The sequence below is a fragment of the Ornithodoros turicata genome, chromosome 1 (assembly GCF_037126465.1).
Source record: "Ornithodoros turicata isolate Travis chromosome 1, ASM3712646v1, whole genome shotgun sequence".
NCBI lineage: Eukaryota > Metazoa > Arthropoda > Arachnida > Ixodida > Argasidae > Ornithodoros > Ornithodoros turicata.
The window spans coordinates 156,081,464-156,096,605 of NC_088201.1; the positions used below are offsets into that span (position 1 = coordinate 156,081,464).

The 15,142-nt window shown below is 45.3% G+C and overlaps 1 protein-coding gene across 5 annotated transcripts in view; it reads right to left on the reverse strand.

Moving 5' to 3' along the window:
* Window positions 1-15,142, reverse strand: part of LOC135378682 (zinc finger protein 62 homolog) — a 99,415-nt gene that overhangs the window by 55,456 nt on the left and 28,817 nt on the right. For 2 of the 5 annotated variants that reach the window (XM_064611764.1, XM_064611766.1), the window contains exon 1: window positions 4,031-4,466. The exons of 2 other annotated variants lie outside the window; for them this stretch is intronic. In XM_064611764.1, the coding sequence (XP_064467834.1) occupies window positions 4,031-4,370 (340 nt within the window). In that variant the 5' untranslated portion in view covers window positions 4,371-4,466. Of the gene's footprint in view, window positions 1-4,030; window positions 4,468-15,142 lie in introns of those variants that run through there. One more of the 5 variants, XM_064611761.1, reaches the window with a different exon arrangement.

Here is a 15,142-nt window from a genome sequence, read left to right on the forward strand (position 1 = left end):
CTACACCCATTTGTGGTATCTAATACAATTCGAACCCTACTTCCAGGCATTAAACATGCTTATCTAATCTGTTTTCCTCATGTGTGCTGGAGTTACTCCTTTTTACTGTAGTAATGGGCATGCAGAAAATGTGTATGGAGAACTCCTGCTGGCAAGTGAAAGCAAAAACAAAAACCCTTGATATTTTTTGTTCTTGGGGGGCACAAGTTGTGGTTTATTACGGGAACAGTAGGACAGAGTCCAGACTGATTTTTTTTGTTGGAAAATAAACAAAGTTATTCCCTCATTTCAGATTAACACAATATTCGGAATGGATGTGCAAAATATGTGAAATGCTTAGAGCTACCCTGAGCCTGTGTTGGTGGCTAAATTTGAGTTTTTGCTTTTGTTTTGCCATAAGTAGAGCGCATATAAATAGGCACTAAAAACTCCCAAAATATGCATGCAATTATACACTGCAAATCTTCTAAATATGCAGTAAAACTCTGCAATAGTTTATGCAATGTATATGTGCAATGTATGCATTGTTCTTGGAACAAAAGCAATGCATCAAATGGCTTTTTTTATGAACTTTTTATTAGAGATCACACAGTAAAATAAAGCCATCTTCGTTCTGCATCACACAACAAATAATGTCTGTGCCACAGACTCAAATCATGAGGTGAAGCCTTTGCGTTCGGCACTGCACCACAGTGGTAATTAAAATGTGAACGCCTCACGTCTTTGTAACGGTAAAGTGGTGAAGTTGACGTACAGCCCATTGGCCATGCATGCAGTGGAGGGTGCAGCAAGTGGTGCACGGGCTGAACGGCACACCTCACCCCAAACGAAACATCAAAAATATGCTATTTTGCAGTGATGGCCAGTAGTTAACTACATGTAGTTAAACTACTAGTTGATTGTAGTTAAAGTAGCACAGAAGTTATTTTTAACACCCAGTTTTCTTCCTATAAAACTGTTAAGTAGGCCAGTAAGATGCACCTTGCGAAGTAATTTACACCACAGAGTCATAATTATCAAAGAAATTGAATTTAAAATACGCCGCAAAAAACGACCGTGCGCAACGGTGGTGAAGAGCAGTACCAGACTGTGATCTGCCTGGAACCTCGCGCTGACACCATAAGCAGAACGCTTGCTGATTAGCCTAGAAAAATGTTGTCTGCTACTCCGCTGTCGTCTGCTACTCAGCTGTTCGGGGTTCTGATAAAGCCTTTCTCCTTGCTCGGTAATGCTTCGGCCGCTCCTTCTATCCCCAATTCTCCGGGAGAACTGGCAAAACAGGTTTACGGCGGCAAAGGGACAAGGCGCTGACCCCCACTGACTGGCGAACCAGAACGAGTTCTCCTTATACCATCATCAGTGACGTGCCATCATACCTCCTCATCCTCGTTATAGCTGGAGTGGCGAGTTAAGGGTGAACGCGCAGAGCTATGTTTATGTGAGTTTTTTTCTGGGAAACAACTTGCTCACATCAAAACCTTTCGCGCTATTCGGTATAATGACACACACACTTTCATCAGATGTCTCAATCTGAAATTTTTTTGGATGGCCCTCTGTACTCTTTAAAAAGTAGTTATCAACTACTTGCAGAAATGTAGTGGCAACTGCTTGTTAAACTACCATTTCGAGTAGTTAACTACAGTAGTTAGGTTACTGCAGGCAACAACTACTTCCGAACCTGCCGCAAGCTTACGACACGATTGCGCTTCTGACTTCTACCTTGAGCTACTTGTTTGATGAGAACGGAGGTGCAGAGTAATTGTGCCGTGCATGTGTACTAAATCTTCACTCTTATTGCTCGTCTAGTGAAGCCTCATTTGCTGTGAAATAATTCTGTAACTTAGTTTATCACGTAGATATGCGTAGTACCTTGGTTGCGGTCATGGTGTGCACATAACCGCATAGGATGACTACGTGATCCAGCGATTTATCCCGACCCCCCTACAGCCCCCCAATATTTGGAGGGGACCTCCCTAAAATCTTGTGAGATTGTGCAATATTGAGTGAAAAGCACGTAAATACACCCCCTTGCAGAACCCCTCCCCCAGGACAAAATTCTGTGTAAACCACTGACATGATCATCGTGGCTAAGCGGAAATATTTTACGGTCCACAGTGGCACAATCGGCACCCACCACAATATTTGTGCATGGCGCATTGATCTGTGACAAGGGGGCCTGAGTGTAAATCTCGTACACGGTCTGGCATATGTTGTACGTACCTTTATAGTGGAAGCTTTCACTCCATAGAAAATATTCCGCAACAAGCTCTTTTGTCAGCGCATAATATACAAGTGACAGGCAGTGGATTTTGAGACAGTATGTGAATTAAGCGACGTAGGCGCAAGAGTATATTTTAAATATCATTATCACTGCTTGTGATTTATCTTAGGTGTCCAACAACACTATACGGGATCGGTGTTGATGGACAACGTTAAGTAGTTATGGGTGTAGTTAAAATACATTGCAGAAGTTAAAGAAGTAGTTTTAACTACTCCCCTGAAAAGTAGTTAAACTACTTGTTGAACTACTCCATTGCAATGTAGTTTGTAGTTATAGTTAAACTACTGTAGAAGTAGTTAGTGGCCATCACTGCTATTTTGACCAGAAATTTTGCGAAAGAAACACCAAAGCCTTCCCAGAACCAGAAAAACCACCCTTGAAAAAAGAAGTATATCAAGTCTCGCACTTGAAAATATGGCAAAATACACACAATGCATGCATTTTCGTATGAAATATGCCATAATGTGCAAGATGTGCATTTATAGAACCGTCTGATCGGTCCCAAACCAAGACCAAATGTATTTTTTTTATTATCCAGGTACAATACCATATCAAGAAAAAAAAAAAAAAAAAAGAAACGTGCCTTTGGATGAAAATCCCATGCAATCTAACCATATGCAACCAAGTTGGGGGATAAGAACAAATTGGACCAGGATTAGCCCTAGGAAACAAGGCCCTAAAAAAAAAACTAACTCTTATGTGGCAGAACCTGTATACAACAGAGTGGGGGATTTCAGGGGAAGCGGTTGAGCAGTTGCCCCTCCGCCTCCCCCCCCCCCAAAAAAAAAGAAAACGTCAGTTGAAATATTGGAGTTCACCCCCCGTCCCCCAAACCGGGGGTATGGATAAGCCCCTGATATAACGACATCTGTATCACAAACATCTGGCAATGTGAACATCTCAACACCGCCCTTTCAAGAAGATAAGTTGTAGTTATCTGTGGAAAAGTGGGGGAGGGGAGGAAAACCCGCTCGAGAGATGCGTGATTCAAATCCAACCGCTATCGGGCTTTTTCGACGAGTGCCATATTTCAGGGAAAACGCTATGGACTTGACGTTTTCGAAGCAGACTTTGGAAACGGCTTAATGGCTTGGAAATGTATTAGCTGAGTGTATAGGAGCAAACGTAAACCTATCTAAAAAAAAAAAAAAAGGAGATGGCCAGTATGCACCAGATAGCTGATAGTTATAAGACACCTCCAGCAACAATAACTACCCCGTTTACATCGTCTGCTCCACGGTGTATGAAAAGCTGCATGGACATGCGGCATTTTCGTGAACTCGTGTCTTAACCCTCCCGCGGCACATTTTCCAATTCAATGGTCGAGTGTGGTGCAAAAACCGCACTTTCAGTGAATTTAATACGGGAACTTCCATCGTTTGCACTTTTGCACTAGCTCAGTGCAATTTAATCGAGGACAACCACTGAAATGATGCGGTCATTGCCGTGTGGGTGTACAGCGCCATCTATGCAAAGCTCGTGAAAGTAGCGCAAAGTTGCGGGTTACGCCCTCTCGTGAAATGCTCAAAAGGCGCATAGGCGGACCGAGGATTCGAAAAGTGACTGCAGACTGCAGTGTTTGGCGCAATGCCTGGCACCGCAAAACGCGTCCGAAATGCGATTCCATTTCGGACGCAAAAGAGGCAGACATGTATTGCCAATTTCGTCAACGTGAACTGTGCAATGGAATGCTGCTTTTGTCTCACTGCACTGTATGCTGTATGTAAACAATCGCGCTGCGATGGTCACCTTCATTCGTGGCCGAGACTTTCCCCGAGAACTCGCCGGCGTCACGTTGTGCCCGACGTTCCTGCCGACGTTGCCGCTGCTGGGCTGCACGGCGGCGCTTGTTGAGCACAGCTGCCCTCGCGTCTTCCTCCGACATCTCGCCGAGCGTGATGGCGACCCTCTTTGCCTCACGACGTCTCCTGGCATTCTCGGCCGCACGGCGCTTTCGCTCCTCATTTTTGGCCACCGCTTTTGCGTCTCCCGCAGCAATGGCGGCACACCTGCGAGCTCTGTACTGGCGCGCATGTTCCGCAGCACGCCGCCGCAGAAACTCATCGGCGTCCGTGATGCCGGACGACATTACGCGACACGTATTGTCAACCCACTGAACGAGCGCGCCCGCCACAACGCAACGTTTCTTGCTTCCTTGTTTCTTATCAACCGAAGCGGCGCTTGAGACGAGAGCTCGTATGAGAGTGAGGAGGCCCCTCTCCGTTTCGGGCAACAACCGAACTGACGCGACGCGGCTTCGCCGAGGCGCAAACAAACTGCGCAAAAATAATCGACCGGTCTTCTCAAGCTATAGTTCTCGCTAGCCATGGGGCAGATCCCTGCCGCTGCGCGCAATCTTGCGAATTGAAGGAAATAGCTGACGTGACGGTTCCTGAAGGTTGTACAACACCACCTTTATTTGGAGATGATGAATAGGGAGTTTCATCGCCAGGGGCAATACTCTACCCCATTGCTCAAGGTTGAATGTTCATATCACGCGTTTAAAAAAATACGTGTCCGAAACGCCTTCAGTGATTTTTTGATAATGTTGTTATTGTGAATAGCATTGAAGGGATGCAGGGGAGGGGATTATCTTTAGCGCGGTACGGGAGTGTAAGGATATCCCAAGGATATCACAGGGGCAGTGCTACGTATACAGTCGTCGAAAAAGCCAGTCAGAGTGTCTCATAAATTGCAGCCTTCAAATTCCCTGACTCTTCCAGGTTTTGCACAGACTATTTCGAGCGAATATACCTCTACCTGTTTACAAACAGATGACCTCAGATATTATAACAGCGCCGCCATCTTGGTAGACTGGAACTACTAATGAAAAAAAAAAAAATCGATAAGTCACAAGAAAGCCACGTTTAAATGTGGCTCCTCATATTGTAAGATTTTTTTTTAATTCTTTGCATATTGTTAGTTGTACGGCCTTGTTCTGCTCCGTTCTACCGGTAGCCCTTTCTAAAGATGGCTTCCGGGCTCTTCCATCTTCTGCAGCCTGAAGGGCACGAGCTTCTCTTGGAGTGCACGTGGTGTTTATATACAAAGCAAGCGCTAACTAATACCCCCGTCACACGGCAAACCGAATGGCATTCCCAGCGAATGACAATCGCAATGAATGTCATTCGGTTGTCTTACATCGAGATACACGGAGAAAGAGAATGTCATTCGCAAACGATGTCAGTGTCGATATAATTAAGACACCAAGACCGAACATATGAAGCATTATGCGGGTACATTAGTTATACTTTTATTCCTTTTGCTCGAAACCAGCGAGACTTTAGATTATTTCACAAAACAGTTGCCTTTTGAAAGACACTTAATTGGCTAAGTACCAAAGGCAAACACAACTAAAGACCCTATCTGCATCGCACTTGGCAACGTGACGACTGGGAACCAGGGTAGTTCTCCAAAAAACAGTGTTTAGCCTTCCTTCCTTCGTGTCAAAAGTTATCAAATTCGTGATAGAATATTGGAGTACAACTTTTCATTCTTCTTTCATTTCTCCGAACGGTTTACCGTTGTTGTTTTTGATACCTCTCTACTGCGAGGGTACGCTGTCAGTGCGAGAGGAAAAAGCGAATATCATTCGCATGTATTGCCGTTAGGTTTCACCGTGAAACACGAAACGAATGCCATTCAGTGCGAATATCATTCGCTGGGAATGGCATTCCATTTGTCATGTGACAAGGGTATAAGTCGTATTTAAAGTGAGACTCCGGGACAGTCCGAAACTATTGTAACGACTGTGTAAATGAGTTCGATACGTTCTTAATTCTGAAGTGAGAAATACAGTTTGTTTGGCAGTCGAGGACTCGGTAGTTGCAAAAAGAGGTGGAAAACCCAAAACGAAAGCGAAACTTCTGATGATTCTCTCTCCTATACCTCCTGTGCCATGCGTTACGTCACCGGTAGTCTCGTGTGGGGCTAGGGTTGCCACCTTTCCTAGTGAAAAATACCGTCCGAAGGAGAGGAGCCGGAATAGAGGGAAAGGAGGAAAGACTCGTAGGAAAGGGAAAGTGGTTGAGGGTTGGACGAGCACAGAGAGAGAGAGAGAGAGAGAAAGAGCGAGCGTGATAATACGAGGAAACACATGTTCCTCTGTGTGGCTGGATCATTGATACTAGAAATTGCTATAAACAGGCATGAACGCTGATAATAACAATGAATAATAATAATAATGAATAACTAAGAAAACGACTGGTGACTGCGGAGTTGGGTCTGCGCTCCAGATTTATTCAAGTTGTAGTGGAATGTTGAAGGGGAAACCCTGCAAAAGCCCCTATGAAAGATATTGAGCCACAAATACCGGCAAAAGGCTGCCGGTACCACCTTCCTACCGGCAGAGCGAACAAATAACCGGGCCGTGCCGGTGGTAACCCTATGTGGGGCACCGGCTGTTTTTCGGGCACGCGCTTTGGAACTTCTTCGTGACACATGGATGACCAATCACTTGCTCCCTCGATTTCGTTCTAAAATACTCGCCAGCGCGGTAAAAGCAAAACCTGCCGAAAGCCGTTCGCGAGGAATACCGGTGAGGTGAATCCCAGTGTTGCTGGACTGACTTTCGGTGGAAGAGCGCCTAATCACCCAAATGAAACTAGTATTTCTTTCCTAATTATCTGGGCCACTTGGGGAAGAGCACTTGTATTCACTGAAGCATCATAGGGTGCGGATTGATGTCGCACCGTTACCTCAACAAGCTTTTGGTGCGGAGTCTCGCTTTAACAAACCACATTCCCCACAGTAGTAAGACTTTCGGACGATGCAACTCTTGGGATGAAGCCTTCCTTTCTTTCCGCGGTGGACTGGGACCGCGAATGAAGACTCGAAAGCGACAAAAAACGTGACCTCATTTTGTGTCTACGACTGGATACAAAGAAGCCACCCGTGACCTTCATGAAGGAATATGGCTTTGTGAAAAGACTGTTTTCTCCCCCACCCCCACCTCCGCGATGTTTTGGTTATGGCAACACGGCCTAGCGCTCGGCCATGGCTCGGCCTAGGTCGGCGTCCGGGCTGGATCACGTGACCACTGGCAATTCAATTCAATATTTCAATCTCGCGATGCGGCTGTGATGACACCGGATATAGTATAGGGCAATTCTTTGCTCGGTCGCTTCGAGGCCGGGCGGAAAAAAATCTTTCTCCTGTTCCACTTCGTCGGTCGAACGGCTGTACCTCAGAACGTTGAGCGCAAGGTGTGAGACCCTCCGTCCCAATCTCGGGCTTGAGTTCACCCGCCCGGCCCGTGAAGGAACATAATGCACAAAATGAGTGAAGTACTGGGCAAAAAAAGGAAGCCGATCGGCGACAGCGCTGTGTATCTCTCACGCAAAATAATTCAAACGGCAAGGTAAGCTTTTTGCTCAGTTGTTAAAGCAAGATTTTCATTCCAGATTTCAAGAAGAAGAGTAACTCCTGAAAAAGCTGCACAACAATGCAATTTTCTTGAAAACCCTACTTGCGAACAACTCCGCTGCCGGCACCAATCTGACCTCGTAGTCTTTGGGTCTTTGGTCTTGCCGCCTCATCCCTCGCTCTCTCCCACTCCTAACGTGACATATGACGTCTGCCATGACGCGGAGCCAGTGTAATTCGAACCACAGGCGGAGAGTTTTCAATCTGCCGGAGGGGGCCGGGGCACAACCACTCCATACACAGAGGTAGGGCAGGGTGTCAGGAATTCCGTGTTGTGACGTCATGAGACGAATTTTACAGGATTTTCACGTTCACTCGCACGCAACAAGCGATCGATTCTCAGGATACCCCCCCTAAACGTTCACCTTGAGTGTAAGCTGGGTAGACTTCCCGGAGGGGGCATACCCCCCCCCCCCCCACTGGGAAAGTTCCGGATGGCTCAGGTCCCCAAGCCCCCCCCCCCCCCCTCCGCAGTCGGCGCCTATGACTCGAACCCACTCGAACTACAGCCGAAAAGGGCCTCCCATCAGTGGGATCGGCAGGCATCAGGAAGGCGAGGCGGCGAGGAGTCGGCAAGCGTCATGTCGGAATACGAAGGTGACGTCACGTCGCTTCTAAGCATTTCTGAGGATTATAGCGTTGAAGAAAGTGGGCTAGATGACGACCCTTACTCCACAGACCCTCTGCCACTTTATTCTGCAGCACGTAAAGGTGCAGGTCACGGTTGTGCAGGCATGCAGTGCGAACGAACCGTCCGATAGCGACGACACTTTCAGGTACGCCTCATATCCGATCGTTCACGATGATTGTGCGCTGTCAAGCATTTTGACATTCGTCGACTTGAAAAGGAGAGATGCCGCTGCACTCGTTGTATACGCCAGTGGAACCTGAGGAACACTTGAGCTGCAGTTCTGCTAGCCGGCTGTCTGACAGAGTGCAGGGGTCAGCTGTATTACCGATCACCCGCTCTTCAATACGTTTGTCTGCGGAGAGGGCTCCTGTTGGCTTACGCTTCCATCGCTAGTCGTGATGACCACCACTCGAAGAGATACCAGTACTCTGTAGCTGCTGAAGGAGACCTCTTGGAGCATCTTTTGTGAGGGACAAAGGCTGTTCCGAAATAGGACCATACTTTGCCCAACTGATATAAGTTGTGCCTTTGACGAAAAAAAGAAAAAAAAATGTGGTCCGAACTTCGTGTCCTGCTTATCGCTCAACAGATATGGCCACACGTCCTTTCCTCCCTCGTGAACAGCCTTCACAACTGGTAGCATGATCACCGCTGTTTCGGGGCTTGTTCTTTCGTGAAATGGGCGCCAGAGAACGCTTTCGATCAGGCGCAGATTTCGCGCGACGGAGAAAGGTCACGTGGTAGTTTTGGAAGGTAGCGTACATTTTTTTTTTCGGACACGGGAAAAAAAAATAACGCGTAACAAGTAGAGAACTGTACCCATCGGCATTAGTCACCTTACGTAAGCATCCACAACTTTAAATTAATCACTTAATTAAGGAACAAAAATATGCTGCATACTGTAAACTTGTTTTTATTCGCGATTTATTAATTTTTGCGAATTTCGCGACCGCTAAAAAATCGCGTAAAATTGTACTGGCGAACACAGCTTCGCGTTTATCCCGCGAAAGGAAACAACCCTGGAATGGCGAAATTAAATACTCGCGAATAACTTCGCAAATGACTGAATGCGCGATTCAACAAAATTAATACATCGAGAATAAAAATACGTTTACAGTATCTTGCAAGCCTAGTAACATTTATGCAGTTGCAGTGCGATGAGGGTTTTCTTTCTTCTTTTTTTGAGGTGGTGAGGTGAGGTACCACGACCAGACAGGGTGTTTATTTACTGTAAACGTATTTTTATTCGCGATGTAGTAATTTTCGCGTATCGCGCATTCAGCCATTTGCGAAATTATTCGCGAGCCTTTAATTTCACGATTCCGGGGCTGTTTCGGTGTTGTTCGCGGGATAAACGTCAAGCTGTGTTCGCGAGTACAATTTTTCGCGATTTTTAGCCGTCGCAAAATTCGGGAAAATTAATACATCGCGAATAAAAGTACGTTTACAGTATATCCTTTACAGATTTTTTTTTTTTTTGCAGTTTAGTTAAACGGCCAGGCGGACGTCCTCTCGAAGAAATTATGCAACTGCAAGGTGACTAATTAAGTAAAATTAATTAATTAACGCTTTTAATAAGGAGATTTCTCGCAAAGGCCAGATAACAGAGTGAGAGATTATCCGTGCTGAAGGTCGCTCCACGTTTTAAAAATCCCGAAACACGCACGTGCGTTAAAATATCAATCCCCGAATTTTGATATGCAAATAAGCACATACCGAAAAGACCCGCCCGAGGAGCGCATCACCCTCGCCGACGGAGGCTTCTCTGGACTAGAGTCACTAAATAGTGCGCAGAGTAGCGACACTGAGCCACGCCGGCGACCGAGACCGCCATCTTGGATCCGGCGCGGCTGCGTCGCTTAGCAATGGGACTTAGAGGGAGACTCCGGGACAATCCGAAACTATTATAATGACTATGTAAATAAGCTCGATACATCATTCCGAAATGAGAAATACGGTTGGTTTGGCATTCGGAACTCGTTAGTTGCCAAAAGAGCTGGGAAGCTCAAAACGAAACCGAAACTTCTGAAGGTTCCCTCTACTACCTCCTGTACCATGCGTGACGTCACCGGTAGTCTCGTGTGGGCCACCGGCTGTTTTTCGGGCACGCGCTTTGTAACTTCTTCGTGTCGCGTGGATGACCAGTCGTGTGCTTCCACCAACAGCAAAACCAACAGAAAGCCGTACCATACGGTATGGATAAATACCATACGGTAAATATCATACGGTACGGATTGATGTCGCACTGTTACCTCAACACCGTTTTCGTGCGGAGTCTCCCTTTAAATCTACCTCTTCTCCGCCGGAGAACTGCGCGCAGTCGAGCCAGCTCGCAACCGAGAAAACCGGTTTTGGATGGAGGGGACCCAACATGGACGGCGCCTTCTTGGAAGGAGAAACCACGTGACACGATTGATCCAATCGAGGACACCAAACGGCGGCTCCGGCACGGAAAAGGAATGCGAATGGAAAGTGGTTTACCTGGTCAGCTGAGCGGCACCTCCTCCAATCATCTCCATCCCTCCAAATCACGTGGCCCTCGGACGTGAAATGAGTGCCGTGCGCTCCTGGGCGCCGCGGTTTCGGTTTCGGCTCATTTGCATACCAAAATTCCGGGATGGATATTTTAACTCACGTGCGGTTTCAGGATTTGTTAAAACGCGGAATGGCTTTCAACGAGGAGAGTCTCTCATTGTGCTATCTCGCTTTTGCCCGAAATATCCCGACTAAAGAGTTAATTAATGAATTTTAGCTAATTAGTCTCGTAGTTGTGTACTTCCTTCAAGAAGATGTCCGTCTGGCCGTGGAACTCAACTGCAAAAACGACACTTTCTCTGTTCTCATAGCTTTTTCTATAAAAAATCTGTAAAGGATAAAAGTAAACACCCTGTATGACATATAAAGTGACAACATAACAGGTGGTCCAGTCGACCTCTCAGACTTTTTCCTTTCAAACATATATAAAAGCCTAGTCCGCATGAAGCATATTGGTACTGAAAGTAGTTGAAAATAATTGTTAGTTATTTTTTAATTATGTATTACTCACGCGCGGACATTTCGACCACAGCATTTCCTATGAGATTTGCGCCACGTATCTTCGCAACTATCCCATATATTCAGCTGAATATTTTTTCAGATACTGTCAGTGGTGGGTCGCATTGCATCCTAGGTTCTGAAGATTGTAAGGACTTGTGTTTGTTCAGGTAAAAAATCGCAAAGTTGCCTCATTTGTAATATTTGGCACTTTGGGGGCACCTCACTGATCTTTTTCCGATTGTGATACCTAAAAGTGATTTATATCATTGTATTCTCCTCGAAATGTCTTTTCTTCTCGTAGCAAGCACGTCGTATTTTGATTTGGGGCAATGCAAAAATAAATAAATACCTGCATATCATCTTTGAGAAATCTCTAAATACAGGAGTCGTTCCCAGAGCATGGAAAGTAGCAAAGAAATTCCTATACACAAGGCTGGTAGCAAACAACTTATGGCTTACTACAGACATATCTCATTAACTTCAACATCCTGCAAGGTCTTTGAACATATTTTATGTAAGAACGTTACTGATTATTTAGAAACACATTCAATTTTATCTTCTCGTCAGCATGGTTTTCGCAGGGGATTTTCAACCGTGAGACAACTGTTGGAATTTACTCACTTTCTTGCATCTGCGATTAATGACAAAACCCAAGTCGAGGCTATCTTCATTGATCTGAGGAAAGCCTTTGATAAGGTATGCCATGCTAAGCTGATTCTAAAATTAAAAGCATTAATTAGAAATGGTAGGATTGTGTACTGCATCGCGAACTATATCTTTCATTGTGAACCCAGCTTGTTTCATTTGATGGACATGATTCGACCAAATCTAGCGTTTTGTCGGGTGTCCCCCAGGGATCTGTGCTGGGGCCACTGCTCTTTCTGTTATTCATAAATGATGTTGTTAGAGAGGTCTCCTCAGAGATAAGATTGGACGCAGACGACTGCGTCTTGTATTCTAGAGTGAAATCAGTGGTTGATCAAATTAATCTTAACCAGTCACTTTTGATGTTTCATAACTGGTGTAAAAAGTGGCAACTAGACATTAACTTTTCTAAATGCGCTGTGCTGTCTTTTACCAACAGGAAGAGCCCTCTCATTTTCTTATTTACCTGACGGTCATGCAATACGTAAGGCTGATACGTAAAAATATCTGGGTCTGCATTTTTCTTCTAACCTAAACTGGAAAACCCATGTCAAAATTGTTTCATCAAATGCTCTGCAGAAGCTTGGCTACCTGAAATGAACGTTAAAATTGGCCTCCACAGATACCAAGCTCCTTGCATATAAAACTTTAGTACGTCCAATTTTAGAGCATGCTTCTGTCGTTTGGGACCCGCATTTCAATACTGACATTAATGTTCTGGAATCGATTCAAAGTAAGGCAGTTCGATTTCTTATGAAACGTTACGACAGTCAGTTTTCTCCATCTTCCGCACCGAGTTCATTGGGTTTGGTTCCATTGCGGCAGAGGCGTGCCCTTGAAAGGCTAAAAGTTTTGCATGTAATAGTTCGTAAACAGATTAACATACCCCATGAACTTTACTTTACGTTTGCACGGACGCCTAGTCTTTGGAATTCACACCCATTGAACATTGTTCCAATGCTTTCACGTATAGATGTTTTTAAATATAGTTTATTTCCTCATACAGTTGATGAAGGGAATAGGTTACCTGGTGCTATAAGGAATTACTTAGGAATAACTTTTGTAACCAATCATGCCGGCTCCTGCTATAGCCTCACAGAGGCTGCAATATATGAGGGGTGGTCAACCGAAAATGGGTAACTTCATATTGCAACAGCGCGCTTCCCATATATTCCCATTCGTGACATCGTACATATCTCTCACAAACGTTGTACATGACGATTCAAAATACCACATTAAAAAATGTTGCTTTAGAAATGGGCCAAGTTATATACACTGCGGAGGTGCAAAGCACGTACCCCTACAGCAACTTCTCTCTCATTAAAGGGCGCAGTAACAGCTAGGGCTGTTCTCTTTCTTCCTGGAGCTCACTCAAAAGTGCGCTGCTATGTGAAAGAAAGACGTAATACTGTATCAAGAACATTTATTGAACCCCCCCCCCCCAATTTATTGAACAAATAAGATCTTCTCACGGCCCCTAAGGGTTGCTCTAATCGCGCTCGGGAACGAGACCACAATTTTTTCCCATGTGTTATTATTAACTCCGACGGGAGCTGTACAAAACTACGTGACATCAAAATGGGTGTTCACTGCAACTGGGCACGACAAGAGTGCGTGCGACGGAGTCGGAGGGGTTGTTAAGCACAACGTCACACTACACAATCTTGGGTCCACGGTGGAAAAAGCGATCAGATCCGCGTTTCATTCTGCCTCTTGCCTCTTCCTGAAGCTCTCCAACTTCGGCCTGCTTGCTTCACCTGTCGGCACAAGGCGTCGAGACGTATGGCACAACAAAGAAGGAAGAATGGAAAGACCTCCCACCAGTGTTAGGCATACAGTATAGTCGCACATCTCGATACACCAATCGAAACACACAACAATAAATCCAAACGCAAAACAAATCTGCAAACTGTTCATAGCAATGGCATCCAAGGCCCAATGGAGAAAAGTGCCTTTGTCTCTCCAACTTCCTTTGTTGCACCTGCAGTCCTGTTCGGTCTGTCTTCACCAGTCACAAACAGTTACCTTCTTCCTCCCACACAGAACGTACACATATCATGTTTCTGTACAGACTGTGATTTTTTGCCGTTTCAATAAATGTTCTTGAACTCCTATTTTGTCTTTCTTTCATACACAACAGTGCTCTTTTGAGCGAGCTCTGGGAAAAAAAGAACAGCCCAGCTGTTGTTGAGCACTTTAGCGAGAAGTCGTTGCAGGGGGCATTTTGCATCTCCGCAACGTAACTTCGCCCATCCCTGATGCAACTTTTTCTTTGATGCACTATTTTCAGTCCTCATCAATAACGTTTGTGAGAAATATGAACGATGTCACGAGTGGGAACACATGAGAAGCGCTGTTGAATTTATGCAATTTTGGTAGACACCCCTCACAAAACATCATCAACACCCGTCACAAAACGGTCATCGTGCACGTTGCCCCAAACCGCAAACTGACACGCTTATTACACGCTGCTTACCGTGAGAAGAAAGAACATTTCGAGGCGAACACAATGACAAATTATGTTTGTGTCACGGTCGGAAGAAGATCGGTGAGGTGCCAAAAAGTGCTAAATGAGGCAGCTTTGCGGCTTTTTAACTGGAAGAAGAAAAACCTTTAGAATCTTCACAACCTAGGATGCAATGCGAAATACTACAGACAGTATGTGAAAAAAAAAAAAAAGAAAAATCAGTTTCATATGTTAAGTAGTTATGAAGATACATGGTGTCAAGCTCCATAGGAAGCGCTGTGGTCAAAATGCCCGCATTTGAATGATAATTAACTGCAAAGTGACCACCAATTATTTTCAACTGCTTTCACTGTCAATGTGTTTCCCAGAGCCAAAGCTGTGATATATGTTTGAAAAAAAAAAAAAAAAAAACAGAACGACAATTAGGCTAGAGCTACCATTCCTAGATAAGTACGTGTTGTAAGCTACTATTTGCAAAAGTTCTTGGTTGTGCTTATTAGGTCACACCAGCTTGTGTGGCGTAGCGGTTAGGATGATCACCTTCCACCCTGAGACTGGGAGCTGATGCAGGTTAGGAGGCTGTCGCCCAAGCCTTTTCTTGGGTTTTCCTGCAGACATCCCAGACGAGTGTCGGCACAGTTCCCCCTGAAGTCGGCCC